Source organism: Balaenoptera acutorostrata, chromosome 17 (assembly GCF_949987535.1).
Source record: "Balaenoptera acutorostrata chromosome 17, mBalAcu1.1, whole genome shotgun sequence".
Taxonomy (NCBI): domain Eukaryota; kingdom Metazoa; phylum Chordata; class Mammalia; order Artiodactyla; family Balaenopteridae; genus Balaenoptera; species Balaenoptera acutorostrata.
The window spans coordinates 75,220,971-75,237,643 of record NC_080080.1 but is presented as its reverse complement, the minus strand read 5'-3'; the positions used below and the strand labels follow the sequence as shown (position 1 = coordinate 75,237,643).

General features: G+C 42.4%; 2 protein-coding genes across 14 annotated transcripts in view; one reads left to right on the top strand and one right to left on the bottom strand.

Moving 5' to 3' along the window:
• Nucleotides 1-7,053, bottom strand: part of CA8 (carbonic anhydrase 8) — a 240,120-nt gene extending 233,067 nt beyond the window's left edge. For 9 of the 10 annotated variants that reach the window (XM_057532107.1, XM_057532104.1, XM_007168574.2 and 6 more), the window contains exons 1-2: nucleotides 6,788-7,053; nucleotides 5,713-5,802 (exon numbers count right to left, since the gene is read on the bottom strand). The gene's annotated coding sequence lies outside the window, so the exon portion shown is untranslated. Of the gene's footprint in view, nucleotides 1-5,712; nucleotides 5,803-6,785 lie in introns of all 10 variants that reach the window. The other variant, XM_057532108.1, reaches the window with a different exon arrangement.
• Nucleotides 7,054-7,140: 87 nt separating this feature from the next.
• The window catches only part of RAB2A (RAB2A, member RAS oncogene family), a 77,140-nt gene continuing 67,607 nt past the window's right edge, over nucleotides 7,141-16,673 (top strand). For 2 of the 4 annotated variants that reach the window (XM_057532114.1, XM_057532112.1), the window contains exon 1: nucleotides 7,146-7,482. In XM_057532114.1, coding sequence (XP_057388097.1) covers nucleotides 7,437-7,482 — 46 coding nt within the window. In that variant the 5' untranslated portion in view covers nucleotides 7,146-7,436. Of the gene's footprint in view, nucleotides 7,483-7,656; nucleotides 8,008-16,673 lie in introns of those variants that run through there. The other 2 variants (XM_057532113.1, XM_057532115.1) reach the window with 2 other exon arrangements.

The following is a 16,673-nucleotide window of genomic DNA, read 5'->3' as shown; positions in this document are numbered from 1 at the left end:
TTTATTGGAGTATAGTTGATTTGCAATGTTGTGTTAGTTTCTGCTGTACAGCAAAGTGAATCAGCCATACATATACACATATCCACTCCCTTCTAGACTCCATTCCCATATAGGTCATTACAGAGCACGGAATAGAATTTCCTGTGCTATACAGTAGGTTATCAGTTCTCTTTTATATATAGTAGTGTGTATATGTCAATCCCAATCTCCCAATTATCCACCCACCCCCTTCCCCCTTGGTAACCACAGTTTGTTTTCTACATCTGTGACTCAATTTGTTTTGTAAATAGGTTCATTTGTACCACTTTATTAGATTCCACATATAAGCGATATCACATGATATTTGTCTTTCTCTGTCTGACTTACTTCACTCAGTATGACAATCTCTAGGTCCATCCATGTTGTAATATAGATTTTTTGAAACCTGAGACATAAAATGCATGATCAACTGCTATAATATTTGGACATAACAGTGTAGGTAGGAAATATGTGCAGGTAGAATATTGATTCCCATAAAATTATTCAAATAAGTTAATGAAAAAGTGGAAATAAATTGTTAACTCTGTTGAACCACATGAATCCTTAAGGACTTGAGATGAAAGCAAACAGCAATTCCTTTTTAAAAATCCTTTTTAGGAGATACGTTGTCATTGTATTTGATCCTCAAAAAATTGCTTTGAAATGTAATTTTTAAAACCTGAAAAATATGTTTTCTCTTCCTTTTGCAACTGTAAAATGATTCTTTTTCAGGTCTTTTTTTTCAAAAATACTTTTAGAAGTGCACAAAACCAAAATCACAATAAACTTCTTTATAGACTAATCTATTTATAGTAAAATTTTATTGTAGACAGGTTAAATGAAACTGATTTGACCCAAAATGTATCTGATTTCAGATGGTTAGACATATATTAGATCCTTGTTTTCACTTGATCTCTGTAGGTTGTGGTAGCCAGCTTCTAAGATGACAGTGATCCTCACCTCTGGTTATTAATGTCCTTGTATAGTCCCTTCCTATGTTTTATCACAGTGGGTCCATGGGACCAGAAGTGGTGGGATGTGACTTCCAAGGTTAGGTCATAAAAGACACTGAGGTTTTGGCCTTATGCTCACTCTCTCATATCTCTCACGCTGGGAGAAATCAGCTTCCATGTCATGAAGCTACTAAGCAGTCCTCTGGGAGGTCCATGTGGTACAGAACTAAGGCCTCAGCCATAAGCCACCTTGGGAATAAATCATCCAGCCCCAATCTAGCCTTCAGATGACTGCAGACTGCGGCCCTGGCTGAAAGATTAACTGCAACCCCATGAAGAGACCTCCAAGCCAGAGCCACCCAGCTAAGCTGCTCCTAGATTTCTGATGCATAAAAATTGTGAGAATAAATGTCTACTGCTGTTGTAAGGTTATACTGTACTTTTTCATAATCTGTTTCATTTGAAGAAATTGCTGGGAATTGATCCCCAGATTACTTAAATTGAGAAATTTAAAAGAGCGGTAGAAGTACAGCAATGATTCTTGGACAAATTTAAATTAGCCTTGCAGATTTTTAAATGGGAGCCTTTGGATGTAACCTCAATGTTTGAAGAACAGATTTATTTTTTTATTAACTTTTTTGAAATAAAAAAGTTTGGACAAATAGACTCCTATTTTCTCCATATTAGAAGTGAAAATGTGATTCTTTGATAGTCATTTTCCTCTCTCTCACTCCATATGTTGAAAATTCTGATAATGAGACTGTTAGAAGCAGAGATAAAGATTATATAGGAGGGAGGGGAGCTGGAAGAAGGTTGAAATGTGATCTCATAATTCCTGGCACCCATCTCACACAAAAGACATCAGTGACAGAAGGTTTTCAGTGTCCGCACCTCCCACTGGGACACAGCTAGCTTATCATGTCCTCAAAAATGGAGAGAAAATGGATTTCCCTTTACCAAAATTTAAAGACCTTTACGGGTAAAGATTAAAATAAATTGAAACACTCATGGGAGTAGTAAATGATTCTCTCTTCAGCAAAATGTGAGGTGCACTCCTCAGGTATCCTCATTCTCATCCTGATCCCGACTTTTCCAAAATAAGGACACCTACCAATGAACACAAGACGTAGAACACATACAGGATAAATGGATGAATATGTGTTCAAACCAGAGGGTTTGAAGTAATTGCATGGTCTAGTCTTTGCTGACAAAAACCCAACAATGCAGATAGTAAAATATTACTGATGTTATACAGTTCTATAGGGGTCAGTTTTCTAATATACCTAGATACATTCAAGAAAATCATTCACCTGCAATTTGGTATATACACCCTCTCTTAGTAATAATGTACTTTTCAGAGTGCTCTCATATCTACTTCCCAGTGATTCTATTAGCAACTGGAATTACCATCTCTATTGAGTATATGACAAAAATTCTCAAGGTCAGCTTGTTGGTGGCAAGAAAGACTGTAATTCAGGCCTCCTGGAATCCAATATTGGGCCATTCCCCAGACCACTCTCTGTGGAAAGCACTAGGCAACTGTTAAGGACTGAGAAAAGTAGGTAGTTTAAGAACACTATTTTGGTTTTTAACTCACTTTTAAATTTGTTATTAATCATTAATTAAAAATATTTTATGTAGTTATACTTTTTAATCCACGATTTTATAAAATGAGCTTATTATTATTCCAATATTCACTGTTTCTCTCAGTTGTGCACTTATGTAGGCCCCTTCTATTATGAATGGTAAGTCCATCGATAAAAAAACTAACCTACATACAAAAGAAAGTTTCTTCACTCACCTACACACACATTGACTCAGGATGTGAATTTGCAATCATTCCATTTTGACCTTTCAAGTAAACTTCTGAAGGATGAGCAGAATGGAATGGAAGTATAAAGCAATTATACTCCAATAAAGATGTTTTAAAAAAAAAAAAGAATGGAATGGAAGAGAGAAACCAGTCATTTCTGGCTTTGACAAGTGGTCAGAAATCGGTCATGAGTAGAAAAGTAAGAGAGGGAATACTAAGTGTGTTACCCAACAAGAATATAAATGGCAGATGAGGTGGATAAGGTGAACAAAGTACAGTGGAGAGGGCTGCTGAAACATCTGGAATGACTAGTAAAGCAATAACTATGAAAGATAAGGCCCTTTAAGGCTCAGCTTAGATGGCCCTCCTTCCGCTTCTGCTGGGGAGCAGCTACATATACAGGTTATCATTAGCAGAAAGGTTTGACTGCACAGAGACCATAGTAAATCAATTGCTTGCAGACATATCAAAACCCTATCAGTGAGTGGCAAGTGACAATTAAGCTGATTGTTACAGAGTAGAGTGGACACAAGCAACACACTTCGGGTGTCACTGTCTCCCATCACCCCAGATGGGACCATCTAGTTGCAGGAAAAGAAGCTCAGGGCTCCCACTGATTCTGCATTATGGTGAGTTGTATGATTATTTCATTATATATTACAATGACTACCCATGACTTAGCATGAGAGAGACTCTAATCTCCTTTAAGGGAGGGTCTTTGTTGGGCTCATTTAACTCCTACAGTTCTTAGTGACAGGTTGGAGGTGGAAGACAGGGAGAGGGTGAAGGAAAGGGGGAAATGACTTCAGTGTTTACTTAGTGTCTCCTGAGAGCTTGACACTTTGCTAGACACTTGTGTCATCTCATGAGGAATCTAAGGCTTAGAGAGTTTAGTAATTTATCCAAGATCACTCAACTGATAGGGGGTAAATTCAGGAGTTGAACGGAGTTCTTTCTTCCTCCAGAACTGGTACTGAGCTTATTAGTATATGCAGGAAAATTAATTCTGTCATGGTGTTTAGAAATGGCTGAAAGCGAGCATTTCACAGTGCTTCTTAATTATTTCTGGGTCATGGACTCGTGCGAGGATCTCTCCCATAAAATTACATATATGCAAATCCACACAACATTGTGCGTATCATTTCTGAAGGATCACAGGGCTCCCAGAGTGCATTCGAGAGCTGGCTAAGGAAACCATGGGAACCAAAGTAAGAACCTATGGGTCACAGTATTCCAAGCCACTCTTCTCCCATTCCATTCCCCCACTACCTCTCTTCCCACAGTCTGAGAGCGATCAAAACCAGAGAAAATTTAAACACATGAAAAGTTTGGTTGGGAAGAGTAAATTCAAAAGTCTAATATTATACTCTACTTTAAAATGTCATGGAAAACTTGAATAAGGAGACCTTGGAGAATGTAGCCTTAAACAATCCTTAAATTTCACAGTTATGACCTTCAGACCACATATGATGTAAGACTGAGAGATGAGGTTATCAGAATTCATCCCCAAGGGAGTGAAATTATAGCTGAAAATCGAACAGAATGGAAAATCCCAGGAAGTATCCTATGATTTAAGGGGAGAGAGTTTTATTTCTGTCATTTTTGCCTAAGGAGTTTTTCTTGAAAAAATGTCTTTGGATTTTGGGGGCTAAGTAAAGTGTTTAAAATGAAGTTTGTGTGGGTTTTATTTACACCTTGTTTCAAAAAGAATTTAAGACAGCATATAGGCTTAGAGAAAATATAACAAAATATTATGAATTACACATAGAAAAAAATAAACGTCGAGACATAAAATAGAGACAGGAAAGGAGCTGACTTTAAAACAGGAATTTGTATAGTGATTAGGCCTTAACTCCCTCGAGGTAATTTTTAAAAATTATGCAGCACTAAGGGTTTCACATATTAAGTATATGTTTTTCATAATTTACAAAATATCTTCACATATATTATCTCATTTGATCTTAAATTGACTTTGTGAGGCAGTTATTCTCTACATTTTCCAGACAAGGAAACCGAGGCTCAGCGAGGGACTTGAAAATCTAGTCCTTGCTCTTTTCAAGGCCACTGACTGTTATAATTCCTGTGCACCAATAACTGTAACACCTCTCAGTTCTGTGCAAGAACCATATACACTTCAATCCTGTGGCCCTGACATTTTCATGAGAGAAAGATTACCACCCACTTTACAGGTGCTTTAGATCTGGAGATGGATAGACATAAAATTAAAGGACTTCACACTTGGAATAGACCTTTCAGGTAACACTTAGCTCCGTCGCTTTATCAATGAGTGTGTCAAAGCTCTAGGAGGCCAAAAGATTTGCAACAATCATCCAACCAGTTTGTGGTAAGACCAAGATCAAAAGCAGGTTTCCTAAGTTCTCTTTACGCTGCATTGCCTCTAAAGCTCTATACATATCCTTTTCTATAATATTTTACATTCAGTTCTGACCTTTCTCTTCCCAGTTTCCCTGTGTCCACTGGGTAAAGTGCCTCATGCATCCTGACATGGCAACAAGTCCGCGCGTGACCTGGCACCAGTGACTTCTCCCACAGTTCTCCTCCTCTAACGGTATGGGAATGCTTCCGATCGTAAGGATGCTAGGCTTTCGTGGAACATCCCATAGAGTTGTCCTGTTCAGGCTATGTGTAAAGGGCATACCGCTGAGAGTAGTAAGAAATTGAGTTTCTCCTGGAAGGAGAGAACTTTCTACATGTCTATCACCAGGAAAAACTTGAGTGAAGGCACTCAGATGGGAGGGACCAAATGGCCTTTGGAACATGGCAGGCCTAAGAAGGGACTTCTCCTCCCCCAAACTAAAGATGAGTGAACTAGATTATGCAATTCCAGGTAATTTTTCACATCAAATTTTTGTGTGCTATCCCTGAAAATCCCCTCCAAACAGTAAAAACAAACAAACAAACAAAAACCTGTGAGTTGACGTTTGGAAAGGCCATTCAAACCACGTAGCAACTAACTACTGCCAGCCCAGCGTGAAGGTTTCGGTAGAATGACAGATCCTAAAAGGGAGAGGAAAATATTAGACAACAGGAACCAGAGCCACTAAACCCCAGTCACTTCTGCCCTAGCAATGGCTCTCCTTCCACTGCCAACATTAGAGGCTATGGGTTAGCAAATGAGCTTCCTTATGCAACTTTAAATTCCCTGAACAGATCCAGGACCTTTGCACATTGTTTCTTGTGCCAAAACTTCAGTTCCCTTCCCCCACCTTTTGTCCTTTTGACAAATTCTTCCTTCATATTTCTGGGTCAGACATCATCTTCTCTAGATAACCTATCCTGACACTTTTAACTCTGTCTTGCATCTCCTCTTCCAAAATCTGCGTGCTCCTTTAGAACAGTGTCTTGCCTTTAGTTCCAGGGCCTAGCAGTGCACGAAATATAGTATGTACTTAAAGTGTTAGTTGAATAAACAAAAAAGTTACTTTTTTTTCCTTTAAGTGCATTTTTCAATAGGTTATTCATGAACACTGCAAAAATTTCAAACTGCCCTTGAAAAATTCAGTGAAAAGTAGATCTTCCCTCCAATCCCATTCCCTCCTTCCCCTGGTCCCAGTTGTGTCTTTTCAGATTGACTACGTACTATGGGTCTCTACGTATATTCCTGTCATTTTTCTACACAATGGTAAAATAAGTTATTTATATTTATATAACAATAAAATATAGCTTATAAACATACAAATGTAATTTATGTATCACTTACTATATATAAGATAGTTGTATATATAAATAATATATATAACATAAATGTATATTTATACACTGAGTCCTGTGCCTTGTTTTTGCGTAACGTTGTCAGGCTTTTTTTTTTTAAGACCGCATAGTATTCCACCGCAGGTGCATATCATGATTTACCGCATATTCCCTAACTTAGGGTTTCGAATTTACAAACACTTCCATTTTCCCTGTCAAAGCCCCGTCCCGCACCACAGATACAGCCTCGCCCTCCAACCCCGCCCCGAGAGGCCCCATCATTTTCGAACACCTTGTCACGGGCCCAGGGCAGGCCCTGCGCCGAACGCGACCTCCGCCTTCCCACCACGTGTCCCGCGTCCCCACCGCAGGGCGGAAAGACGCGGCTCCGCTCGCGTCGCGGCGACGGAGCCGCAAGGCCCCGCCCCTGCCCCAGCGTCTCCCGGCCGCCGGCGTCTGCCGCTCAAACATGCCGGCAAGACCGCCGCCCGGCCTCGCCCGGCTCTGGGCCGACTGGGCGGACGGCAGCGGCCGACGCGGCGCCGGGAGGGTCTCCGGCGAGGCGGGGCGGGGCGGGGCGGGGCGGGGCTCTGGCCGGCGGGGCGCTGCCGGCGTGCGGGGCTCCTCCCCTTTCCCCCGGCGGCGCCGGCGGCGGCAGCACTTCCGGGTCGGCGCGGAGGCGGGGCGGAGGCGCTGCGGCGGCTGTTATTGTTCAGCCGGGTTCCGCTGGGCGCTGTCTTTCTTGGCTCAGAAGGTGTCGGTTTGTCCCGCTTCCTCTCGGCCCCTCACTCCCGGCGGCTGACGACGACGGCGGCGGCTGCGGCGGGCGGGGCCTGGCGTTTCGAGGCCGAGCGGTGCCGGGGTGAGGGGCGCGGAGGAGGAGGAGGAGGAGCCCGAGCAGGAGGAGGAGCCGTGTGCCCTGGCACCGAGCGGCCGCGGCCATGGCGTACGCCTATCTCTTCAAGTACATTATCATCGGCGACACAGGTGAGCCCGGGAGCGCGGCGGGCGGGGGTCGGCGGCCTCCGGGCCGGGGCTGAGCAGCAGACGGCGTCTGGCCGCGGCGCGGGAGCCGCCGCCGCCGGGCGCCTCCCCGCCGGCAGCGCCGCTCTATTTCCGCAGTGCTGGAGCTGGTGACGTGGGCACTGCGAGCGGCCGCGGCCTGGCCGGGCCGGCCCGCCGCCCCGGCCCCGGCCCTGCAGCTGGGGGCCGCGGCCGCCGTTTCGACGCGCGATCTGGGGAGTGTATGAGAGGAGGGCCGGCCCATCCCGGGGCCTTCAGGGCCTGGCTCTGAGGATCGCACGCCCTGCCCCGGGCCCCTCGCCTTGGGCCTCTTCGCCGCCCCCCAGAGAGGAAAGCGGGGCCGAGGAGAGCAGACGGTGATGGGAGGAGGGCCTTGGGCTTCCTGACCCACACGCACCTGCCGAGGCCCGGACAGAGCGCTCGCTGGCGTGGGACAGCCAACTGAGGACAGACAGAAACCTCTAAAAAATAATAATAGTAGTAATATAGGTATGTAGTTTTATTACTCTCAGCTCCCAAGTCAGAGTAAGTCCCATCCCGTTACTTGATGCCTGGGGAATCCCTTTCGAGGTCATTAAGGCATGAAAGAGTTCTGTTGACTTCTGCCACGTGTAAACTTGGGGTTCTTTGATACTAATGCAAGGTCGTTCAGCGCTCTAGGGTGTGCGCTGGCGTGTGTGCGTGTGTGTGTGTGTGTGTGTGTGTGTGTGTGTGTTGGGGACACTTTGTTTTTTTCGATACAGCAAATCCAGGCTCACAACTGCCAGTTATCAGGTGAATTGATGTCCATTCGAAGCAGAAAGAAATACAGTTATTTGCACTGAAGATAACATCCCATTGTATTTCGCAGATAAAGTAGCCAAACTCGTTGAAAATATTTTTAATATCTGTGATTTTTGGGTATTACTTTGAATCTGATAATAAAACTAAGACTTGTTCAGGTGTTATAACTATTAATATACCGGAGTCTGATTTCAGTGATGACTCTTGCACAACTTTGGACCCTTTGCACAACTTTGGAAATGTAAGCAGCAGCTTGTGGTTGCACTAGTGATATGGCAGATTGAATAAGTAGCACAAGAAGCATGTTGATTGCTGCCTAAAAGAAAAACTTTCTGCTGTAAACATAGTCTTTCAGCAAGGCTTTTTGGTGTGCGTGTGGAAACGGGATAGTTTTCTGCGTAAATTCCTGGATAAAGCAATGTTTTGCACATGTTCATAGCGCATCTATATATTTTTTTAAATGCTGTGGCATACTTGAAGGAAGTGGGGTTCTAAAGCCTACTGGCAAATTTTGATTGAGGCTGTAACACTGAGATTGGAAGAGGGAGTTCACGTTAACTGCTACATGAGTGGGTTTGAGAAGTAGAGAGAAGAGTGATTATGGACATGAAGCGGTAGTGACGCTTCAAATTAGCCTTCACAGGTTGCCTTCGTTCAGCTTACTTACCAAGCACCTGCTGTAGGTAAAATATTGTACTGGGAGTAGTGGGGCTACAAATATTCACAAGGCGGTGCTCCCTTCTTTGGGAATTTGCCCTCATGCAAAAACAGTCCCCTGGCGGTTCAAAGGGAGGACATTCTTTCTTGCCATTGCTACCGTTTCCACCTAGTTCCGGCACTGAGCACTTGACCCTGGACTGTCCACAGCATTTACTTTCACCCCACTGCAGCTCAGCTGGTATAGCTGACTGTCAGGCTAACCTTCCCCAAACACAGCTGTTCGGAGGCTGTTCCTCTGTTCACGTTCTTTAGTTTGACCTTCAGGGAACTCCATATTTTAGCCCGTGTTTAACTTCTCTAGCCTTCTTTCCCAGTATTTGCCAGTCTCCACTTTCCTCCTGCCAGTGAGGCCCTGTGCTTTTTCCTGGTCTCTGCCACCCTCTCTGCTTGGAGTGCCTCTCTGTCGAAATTCTGTCATTCCTCAAAGTCTAACTTGAGTCTTCTGCTATCTCTCAGAGTCAATGTTTATTAAGTTCTTTTGATGTGTCAGGCTTTCCTGGTATCCTGGCTGGAAGTGACCACCACTCCTTATCTGGATGTATCCCACTTTGTATCGTTCTTCTGATATTAATTCCTGACTGTTCTGTAGACACTTGTGTAGGCATTTATAATTGATTATATACCTCTTGAGGGCAGAAAAGGTGTTTTGTATGGTTTTGTATTCCAGGAAGAGCCTGTAGAAGATGGACGGTAGGCTCCATGCATTTAATTAAATTGATGAAAGAACAGACAAACAGGCCATAATGTTCACACTAACATACATTAATAACTTGACAGAAGAATTTTTTCGTCCAATTCTGCCACTTTCTTACTACCATCATTAACTTTGGCCAAAATCCTTTACTATGTTTTCTTAATTCAAAGTATACCCGTAGCTGTAAGGTCCACTTAATGTGGCCCTCCCCACACGCAAAAAAATGATCAGTAATCAGTTGTGGAAAATCCATCCTGGTGTTTAAAAAAGTCATAGTGTGAAAAATATGCATTTTAGAAAGAAGGAAATCACTGTTTTTCCTGATTCTCCCTTTCCCTAGCCTGTGAAGCAGTCATTATTAGCCTTCCCTTCTCTCAGTAGAGAGCTAAAATGAGGACAAATGTGGAAGTACCGCACACATTTTCCTTTCCAGAGTTCCCTCTTTCACCGAAGAGACTTTTAAAATGTTTTACACGATCATGATACTGTTGAAATGTTCGTTTTCTTACTGCATGGCCAAACGTAGTTAAAATACAGCTTTAAAATTTTTCATTGGTAGTGTCTTGTTCCTGAAAAATCATTTAGGAAAATGTGTCATTTAAACCTAGATATAAAGTGGAAATTAGCTTTTAACAGGGCTGGACTAATATTATAAGCAGATAATTATCAAGTATAGAGGGAGAGAAAAATTGTAGTAAACCTATAATTGTTGCTTCTAAAATTCTGGCATCTGCCTTCGATTAAAATCTCATCACTAACCCTCCCTCCCCTTTCCTGCCTTTCAGCTAGGCACACAAAAGCACAAACCCGGTTGTGTTCTGTCTGAAATACCCTTTCTTACTGTGCTCCACTTCCCAAAGCCCCACTCCCAGCCAAAGGGAAAAGACAGGTTAGGTCAGAACTTTTTCACCTGAGCAACTCCTATTCGTTCATTCTTTTAAGATGATAACAAACCCCACACCTCCCTGTCGCCTGGGGCCGGTCGCCTCCACTCTTCCTTCTCTGCCCACCTCCACCGTTTGGTTTGGTTGGATTGTTTTTGGTTTTGCTTAAACTCTTTCAGGGACAAGTGCTATATAAGTAAATAAACAAGACCAGCCTGGTCACACATTATCACATCATCTGAATGTATTTTCTAATTTGAGATATAATTGACATATAGCATTGTATTAGTGTCAGGTACACAACCTAATGATTTGATAAACGTATGTATTGCGAAACGATTACCACGGTAAGTTTAGTTAACGTCACCACACATAGTTCGAAAGGTTTTTTTCTTCTGATGAGACCTTTAAGATATACTCTCTTAACTTTCAGCTCTTCAATACACTGTTGTTAACTATACTCATCATGCCATACATTACATCCACAGGGCTTATTTATCTTATAACTAGAAGTTTGTACTTTTTGACCACCTTTACTACGTGCATCTTAATTTTTTTGTTTGTTTGGAAAGTTTTTGACTTTGTCTTAAAAGTAAGGGTAGGCATTCAGTATCAGAAATGTTTAATAGATGAGTGGATGGGGGCTTGGGGGAGGTGCTGCAGGGCTTTACCTGGGAGGTGATATTTGAGCTGAAATTAGAATGCGTAAGGATTTGCCCGGTGAGCAAAGGGGAAATGTCTAGTAGGTAAGTGGAAGTACATGTTTGCAGCTCAATCAATGATGGTTTTAAAAGAGAGAGTGGTATTGGGAAGTTAAAAACAGAGCCATACTGTGGGCCATTTTAGAAAACTTTGAGTGTGAAAGAGAAGGAAAGAGTGAGTTTAGAGTTGGCTGCAGGATCAAGTTGGCTGATGTGTGTGTGTGTGTATTAGGATAGGGGAGACTTGAGGTTGAAAGTTTGAAAATACTAGAGAGAGGGCAGGAGCAAAATCCCAGAGATCTTGGGGAAGGAATGGCATTTGATTCTCCAGAGCTTTAGGGCTGTAACAGAAAGAAGACCTCTTCCTGTGGGAGACTCAAACTTGAGTTTCTTTAGATTCTTGTGAGTCACCTAGGGTGTTGGTTTCTTTCTTTTTTTTTAAGGATTCAGTGGCCCAACCCCCAGCGATTTTGATTCACTAGACCTGAGGTACAGCTTCTTGTTACAAAACCGGAGGCCAGAAACACCAATCATTTTATAAAATTGTATGAGCAAGTTTGTTAGATTATTTTGGAAAACAAACAGTAGGAAAACAAACTGGGAAATTGGGAGGTAGAAAAATTCCATTAAAGTTTTTTTAAAATTATGAAATATATCATGCATATAAAAACATATGCATGTTATATGTTTACACACTTTAAAGAGTAGTATTGAACCAAACACCCATTCCAGAGAGATACAGAGCCTCATCGTATACCTCTCCGCCAGGCTTCCACTAGCCTGAATTCTGTATTAATCCTTCCCTCGCTTTTCTTCACAGTTGTATCACTTACACATCCCTAAACTATATTGTTTAGTTTTGCCTGTTTTTAGATGTGTTTAGTTGTTTTATTAAATGAGAGAGCTAAAATGTGCCTGAAACATACATTTTAACATCATCTAGAATTTCCTTGAAGTTTTTGCTTTATGCATGTTGTTGGTAGTCTTTCAGGAGTTTTGACTGCCCTTTCTCTTTTTCTTTCTCTCCTAGCCAGTTTATTTCCTGCTTGCTGCCCCTAATACTTATATTGCTCCTGAGACTTTCTAGTGAACCGCAGAGGCCGTGGCCCTATTGTTCTCGTTCCTTTTTCCCCTCTTCTCTCCTGGTGAACCTGCCTCCTCATCTCCAGTCATGGCCCTTGCTCTTCTAGCTAGTGCTCTTGTCCTTTGTGCCCCCGCTCCATTCCTGCTCCTGCGCCAACCTGAAATTAATTTTCTCCTTTATCCCCCCACTGCTCCCCCTCCCCCATGTCATCTCGACAGCTCTCCTCCTCTTGTGGTAGCCAGTAATTTTGCTGTTTCACTTGAGCAGATCCTGATTTTGCCAGCTTAGCTGTTTTTCCCTCTCACTCTGGCCCAGCTGTGCTTGCTCCATTTTGTTATTCTCTGCTCATCCTCAGTCTGGGAGTCTGTGTCCTTTGCCACAAAAGATGCAACCACATACTGATCGCCCTTGTCCCTCTTTCTGACTTTGTTTTCTGTGAAACTTTCCCATTTGATTTCATCAGCCTTGTTTATTTGCTGGTTTTAAAATACTCCACATTCTAGCTGTTATTCTTCACTTGTAAGTAAAGGACACCTGGCAAAAAGATGCTAGATTCCCTCTGCTATCATACACCCGTAGACACCCCCTTTCATTCCTGTGGTGTTTCTCAACTCAAACGACTTGGGTCTCGTCCTTGGAGATGCTGCTTTAGTAGATCTGCAGTGAGTCCTGGACATTTGTTTTTTAAAAGCATTGTTTGTAGTGGTACTGTGACTTTCCTCTCCTTGTCAATTATGAGCCTTTTTGCCTGTTTTTCTAAAATTGATTCTTTTCTACTGTCAGATTTTCTGCTTTCTGGGATTCTGTTGAAGTAATCCCTAAGTCATATCCAGGGTGAATTTATATGGAATTCTCCATTACGTTAGTTTTTGGCACTCTGTCTACCTAGTAGATTCTTATGAGGGATTCTCCACACTTTTTATAGTTCATACACAATATCAAAAGCTTTTTATCTTTTAGTCCTTCAACTGGTATGTGTGAGGTTACCACTTCATAGATGAAGAAACTGAGCTATGTCCTTTGGGGCAAACTATTTCTTCCCTCTCCCCACCTCTTCTGCTTTTCATAGCTATGATGTAACTCTAAGTTTCTCCAGTTCTCTCTTGAAAATGTTGCCATTTTTCAGGGGTAGCTGACAGTTAATTGTGTTTCTGGTCAAATCTGAGGCAGAAAATGAATATTGATGGATGATGCTGAGTGAAGTTCTTGAAGGCAAGACTGTGCCTGGCACAGAGTTAGTGCCTCAGAAAACGATGAATGTGTGCTCGGTAGCCTCTTCTGATTAGGCTACATGCATTGGCCAATTTATTTGTCCTTGTTTCAGAAAGGATTTAAGGGCACTTACATAAAAATTGTTTACAGTTTTTTTTAATTCAAGCAAGAGCGTATTAGTTTCATGTTGCTAATGTAACAAACCACCATATTCTTAGCAGCTCAAACAATGCAAATTTATTATCTTAGAGTTCTGAAGCTCCACATAAGTTCATGTACATATCAGTAGTCTGAGGTGTGTCGCACTGGGCTAACATCGAGGTTTTGGCAGGGCTGGGTACCCTTCTGGAGGGTCCTTGCTCATTCAGGGTGTTGGTAGGATAGAGTTCCATGCCGAGATCTCCGTTTTCTTGCTGGCTGTCATCTCTTCCCGGCTTCCAGCGTCTACCCACATCGTCACATGATTTGGCCCATGACCCCCTTGCTTCATCTTCAAAGCGAGCAACAGTGGATCAAGTCCTTTTATGTGTCACATCTTTTCTTTTTTTTTTTTTTTTTTGGCTGCATTGGGTCATCGTTGCTGCGCGCAGGCTTTCTCTAGTTGTGGCGAGCCGGGGATACTCTTCGTTGCAGTGTGCGGGTTTCTCATCGCGGTGGCTTCTCTTGTTGTGGAGCACGGGCTCTAGGCGCACGGGCTTCAGTATTTGTGACACGCGGGCTCAGTAGTTGTGGCTCACGGGCTCTAGAGCGCAGGCTCAGTAGTTGTGGCACGCGGGCTTAGTTGCTCCGCGGCATGTGGGATCTTCCCGGACCAGGGCTTGAACCCGTGTCCCCTGCATTGGCAGGCGGATTCTTAACCACTGCGCCGCCAGGGAAGTCCTATGTCACATCTTTCTGACTCTTCTTGAGTCATCCCATATCTGATTGAAGCTGGGAAGGGTTTTCTGCTTTTAAAGACTCATATAATTAGATTGGGTTTACCTGGATAATCCAGGATAATCTCCCATCTCGAGATCTGTAATCTTAATCTGCAAGGTCCCTCTTGCCATGTAGGGTAGCATATTCACAGGTTCCGGGGATTAGGGTGTGTACGTCTTCGGTGGGGGGGGGGTGGGGGGGGTGGGGGTGCATTTTTCTGCCTACCACAGCAGGCTAAGGAGGAGCAGTGGGTAGAAACAGTAAATATCCATGTTGTGTATACCTTTTTGAAGTGGGCACTGTACTTAGTACTAAGCTGTTCAGAGAACCCTGTTTTCATTTACCTTAATTATAGTGTCCATTCTTAAAAGTACGTGCATTCATATACTTATTCCTTAATTGAGTCTTGAAAGGCATTTTCTTCTGATTCTTCTTAAAAAGAATACAGCGTAAAGTAGTGAAAAATGTGAATATACAAGTAGTTTATTTATACACATAGGGCCTTTTCTAGTGGTATAACTCATTGAATCTGAACAGTAATATCCGTGAGGAAGCCTCCATTTTACAGGGGAGGAAAGGGAGACTAACTGTCCTATCTCACAGCCATTAAGTGGCCAAGCTGGAATTTGAACCCAGGTCTTTCTGACTCCAGAGTCCATGCTCTCTCTCCCGTATCAGATGCATTTCTTGATTCCCACAAATTCCATGTCACGGCTCTTGTGTTGGCTTACCAGCTGCTTGGTCTGTTGAGTTGATGTGAGAGTACACAGTCCCTCAATTCCCTTTACTAAAACAGAAGCCACCTCCACTCTGCAAAACAGGGCAGAACTGTTCTATGTAAAACAAGAATAAAGTCTATTCTCTGCTCCTCACAAGCTCTGTGAGCTTGGGCAACCTCTTCAATTTCTGAGTCTCGGTGTCCTCATCTATAAAATGGAATGAATAAATGAGATAATATGTGTAACACTGACTCAAGAAATGGTTATTATTTCATCCTCATTTTTTATTCTGCTTCTTTGAATGTTTCAGTAATTTCCCCATATACATTTGAAAAACTAACCCAAACTTGACCAGTGCTGCATAGTGTTTGACTAATGCTGTTCATAACAAAAGTAATTTCTTTCGCCCTCTATGTGTCCTAATGTGGTGATTTTTTTCTTTTTTTTTCCACTTCCCTGCTTAGCTTGCTCATTTATGGCCAGCTGATACGTTAAAGAGTCTGCCATCCTTGACTCTAATTGTTGCTTTCCTAGCCTATGTTGATGTGTTTTTGTACTTAACATATTTGTTTGCCACTAGATGTTTTATGGAAGGTTCCTTACTTTATCAACATTGTTTTAACAAGATTCAAAATTGTTTGGCAAGATTCATTTTATTAAGCATCTATTTTTATCAGCTTTGCTTAATGTAGTCTATGTGCCCATCCAAGTCCACTAATGATGTAGAAGGACTGATTTTGTTCTAGGAAGGACCCATTTGATTAAGAAGAACAGAAGCCTACTCCAGCTAGCTGAAGAAGAGAGGTTTTGATAAGAATTTGAAGAGTGCTGAGGAATCCAAGAAAAACTGTAAACAAGTCTTGGGGAACTGGACACTCTGAAATCTTTGTTTTCCTCTCATGGCTTCTCTTTTGAGCCTTAAGATAATTAAGAGTGTGTTTTTTGTTTTAAACGTATTTTTTCTTTTTCTCTCTTCTTTTAAAAAAACTATTTTTTCATTATTAGTTTCTGACTTTATTTCACTTAAGTAATATAGACTGTGTATATTGATTCTTCAGTATTTGAGACTAATTTTGTAGCCACGTACTTGGTCACTGTTTGTAGATGTCGCATGTGTGCTGGAAAAATATGTTCTTGGGTGTGTGGTGGGTTCAGGGCTCCACACCTGTCCATTAGAGCAGTCCTGCTAGTTGTGTGTGTCACACCTTCTGTTTTCCTCATAGTCTTTTGAATTTGGGGGCGAGATGTAAATATCTCCTATTAAGACAGTTGGGTGAGCTTGGGGGATTTTTTGTTTGTTTCGTAGCTTTGTCAAATTGATTCCACCCCCCCACCCCCAGTGAACTTGAGGGCTAATTTGTAAGGTGTGTATGGGCTTTATATCTTGCTGAAAAGTTAATTATTCCTTTGTTATTTAAGTTCCCCTGTAATTTTTACATG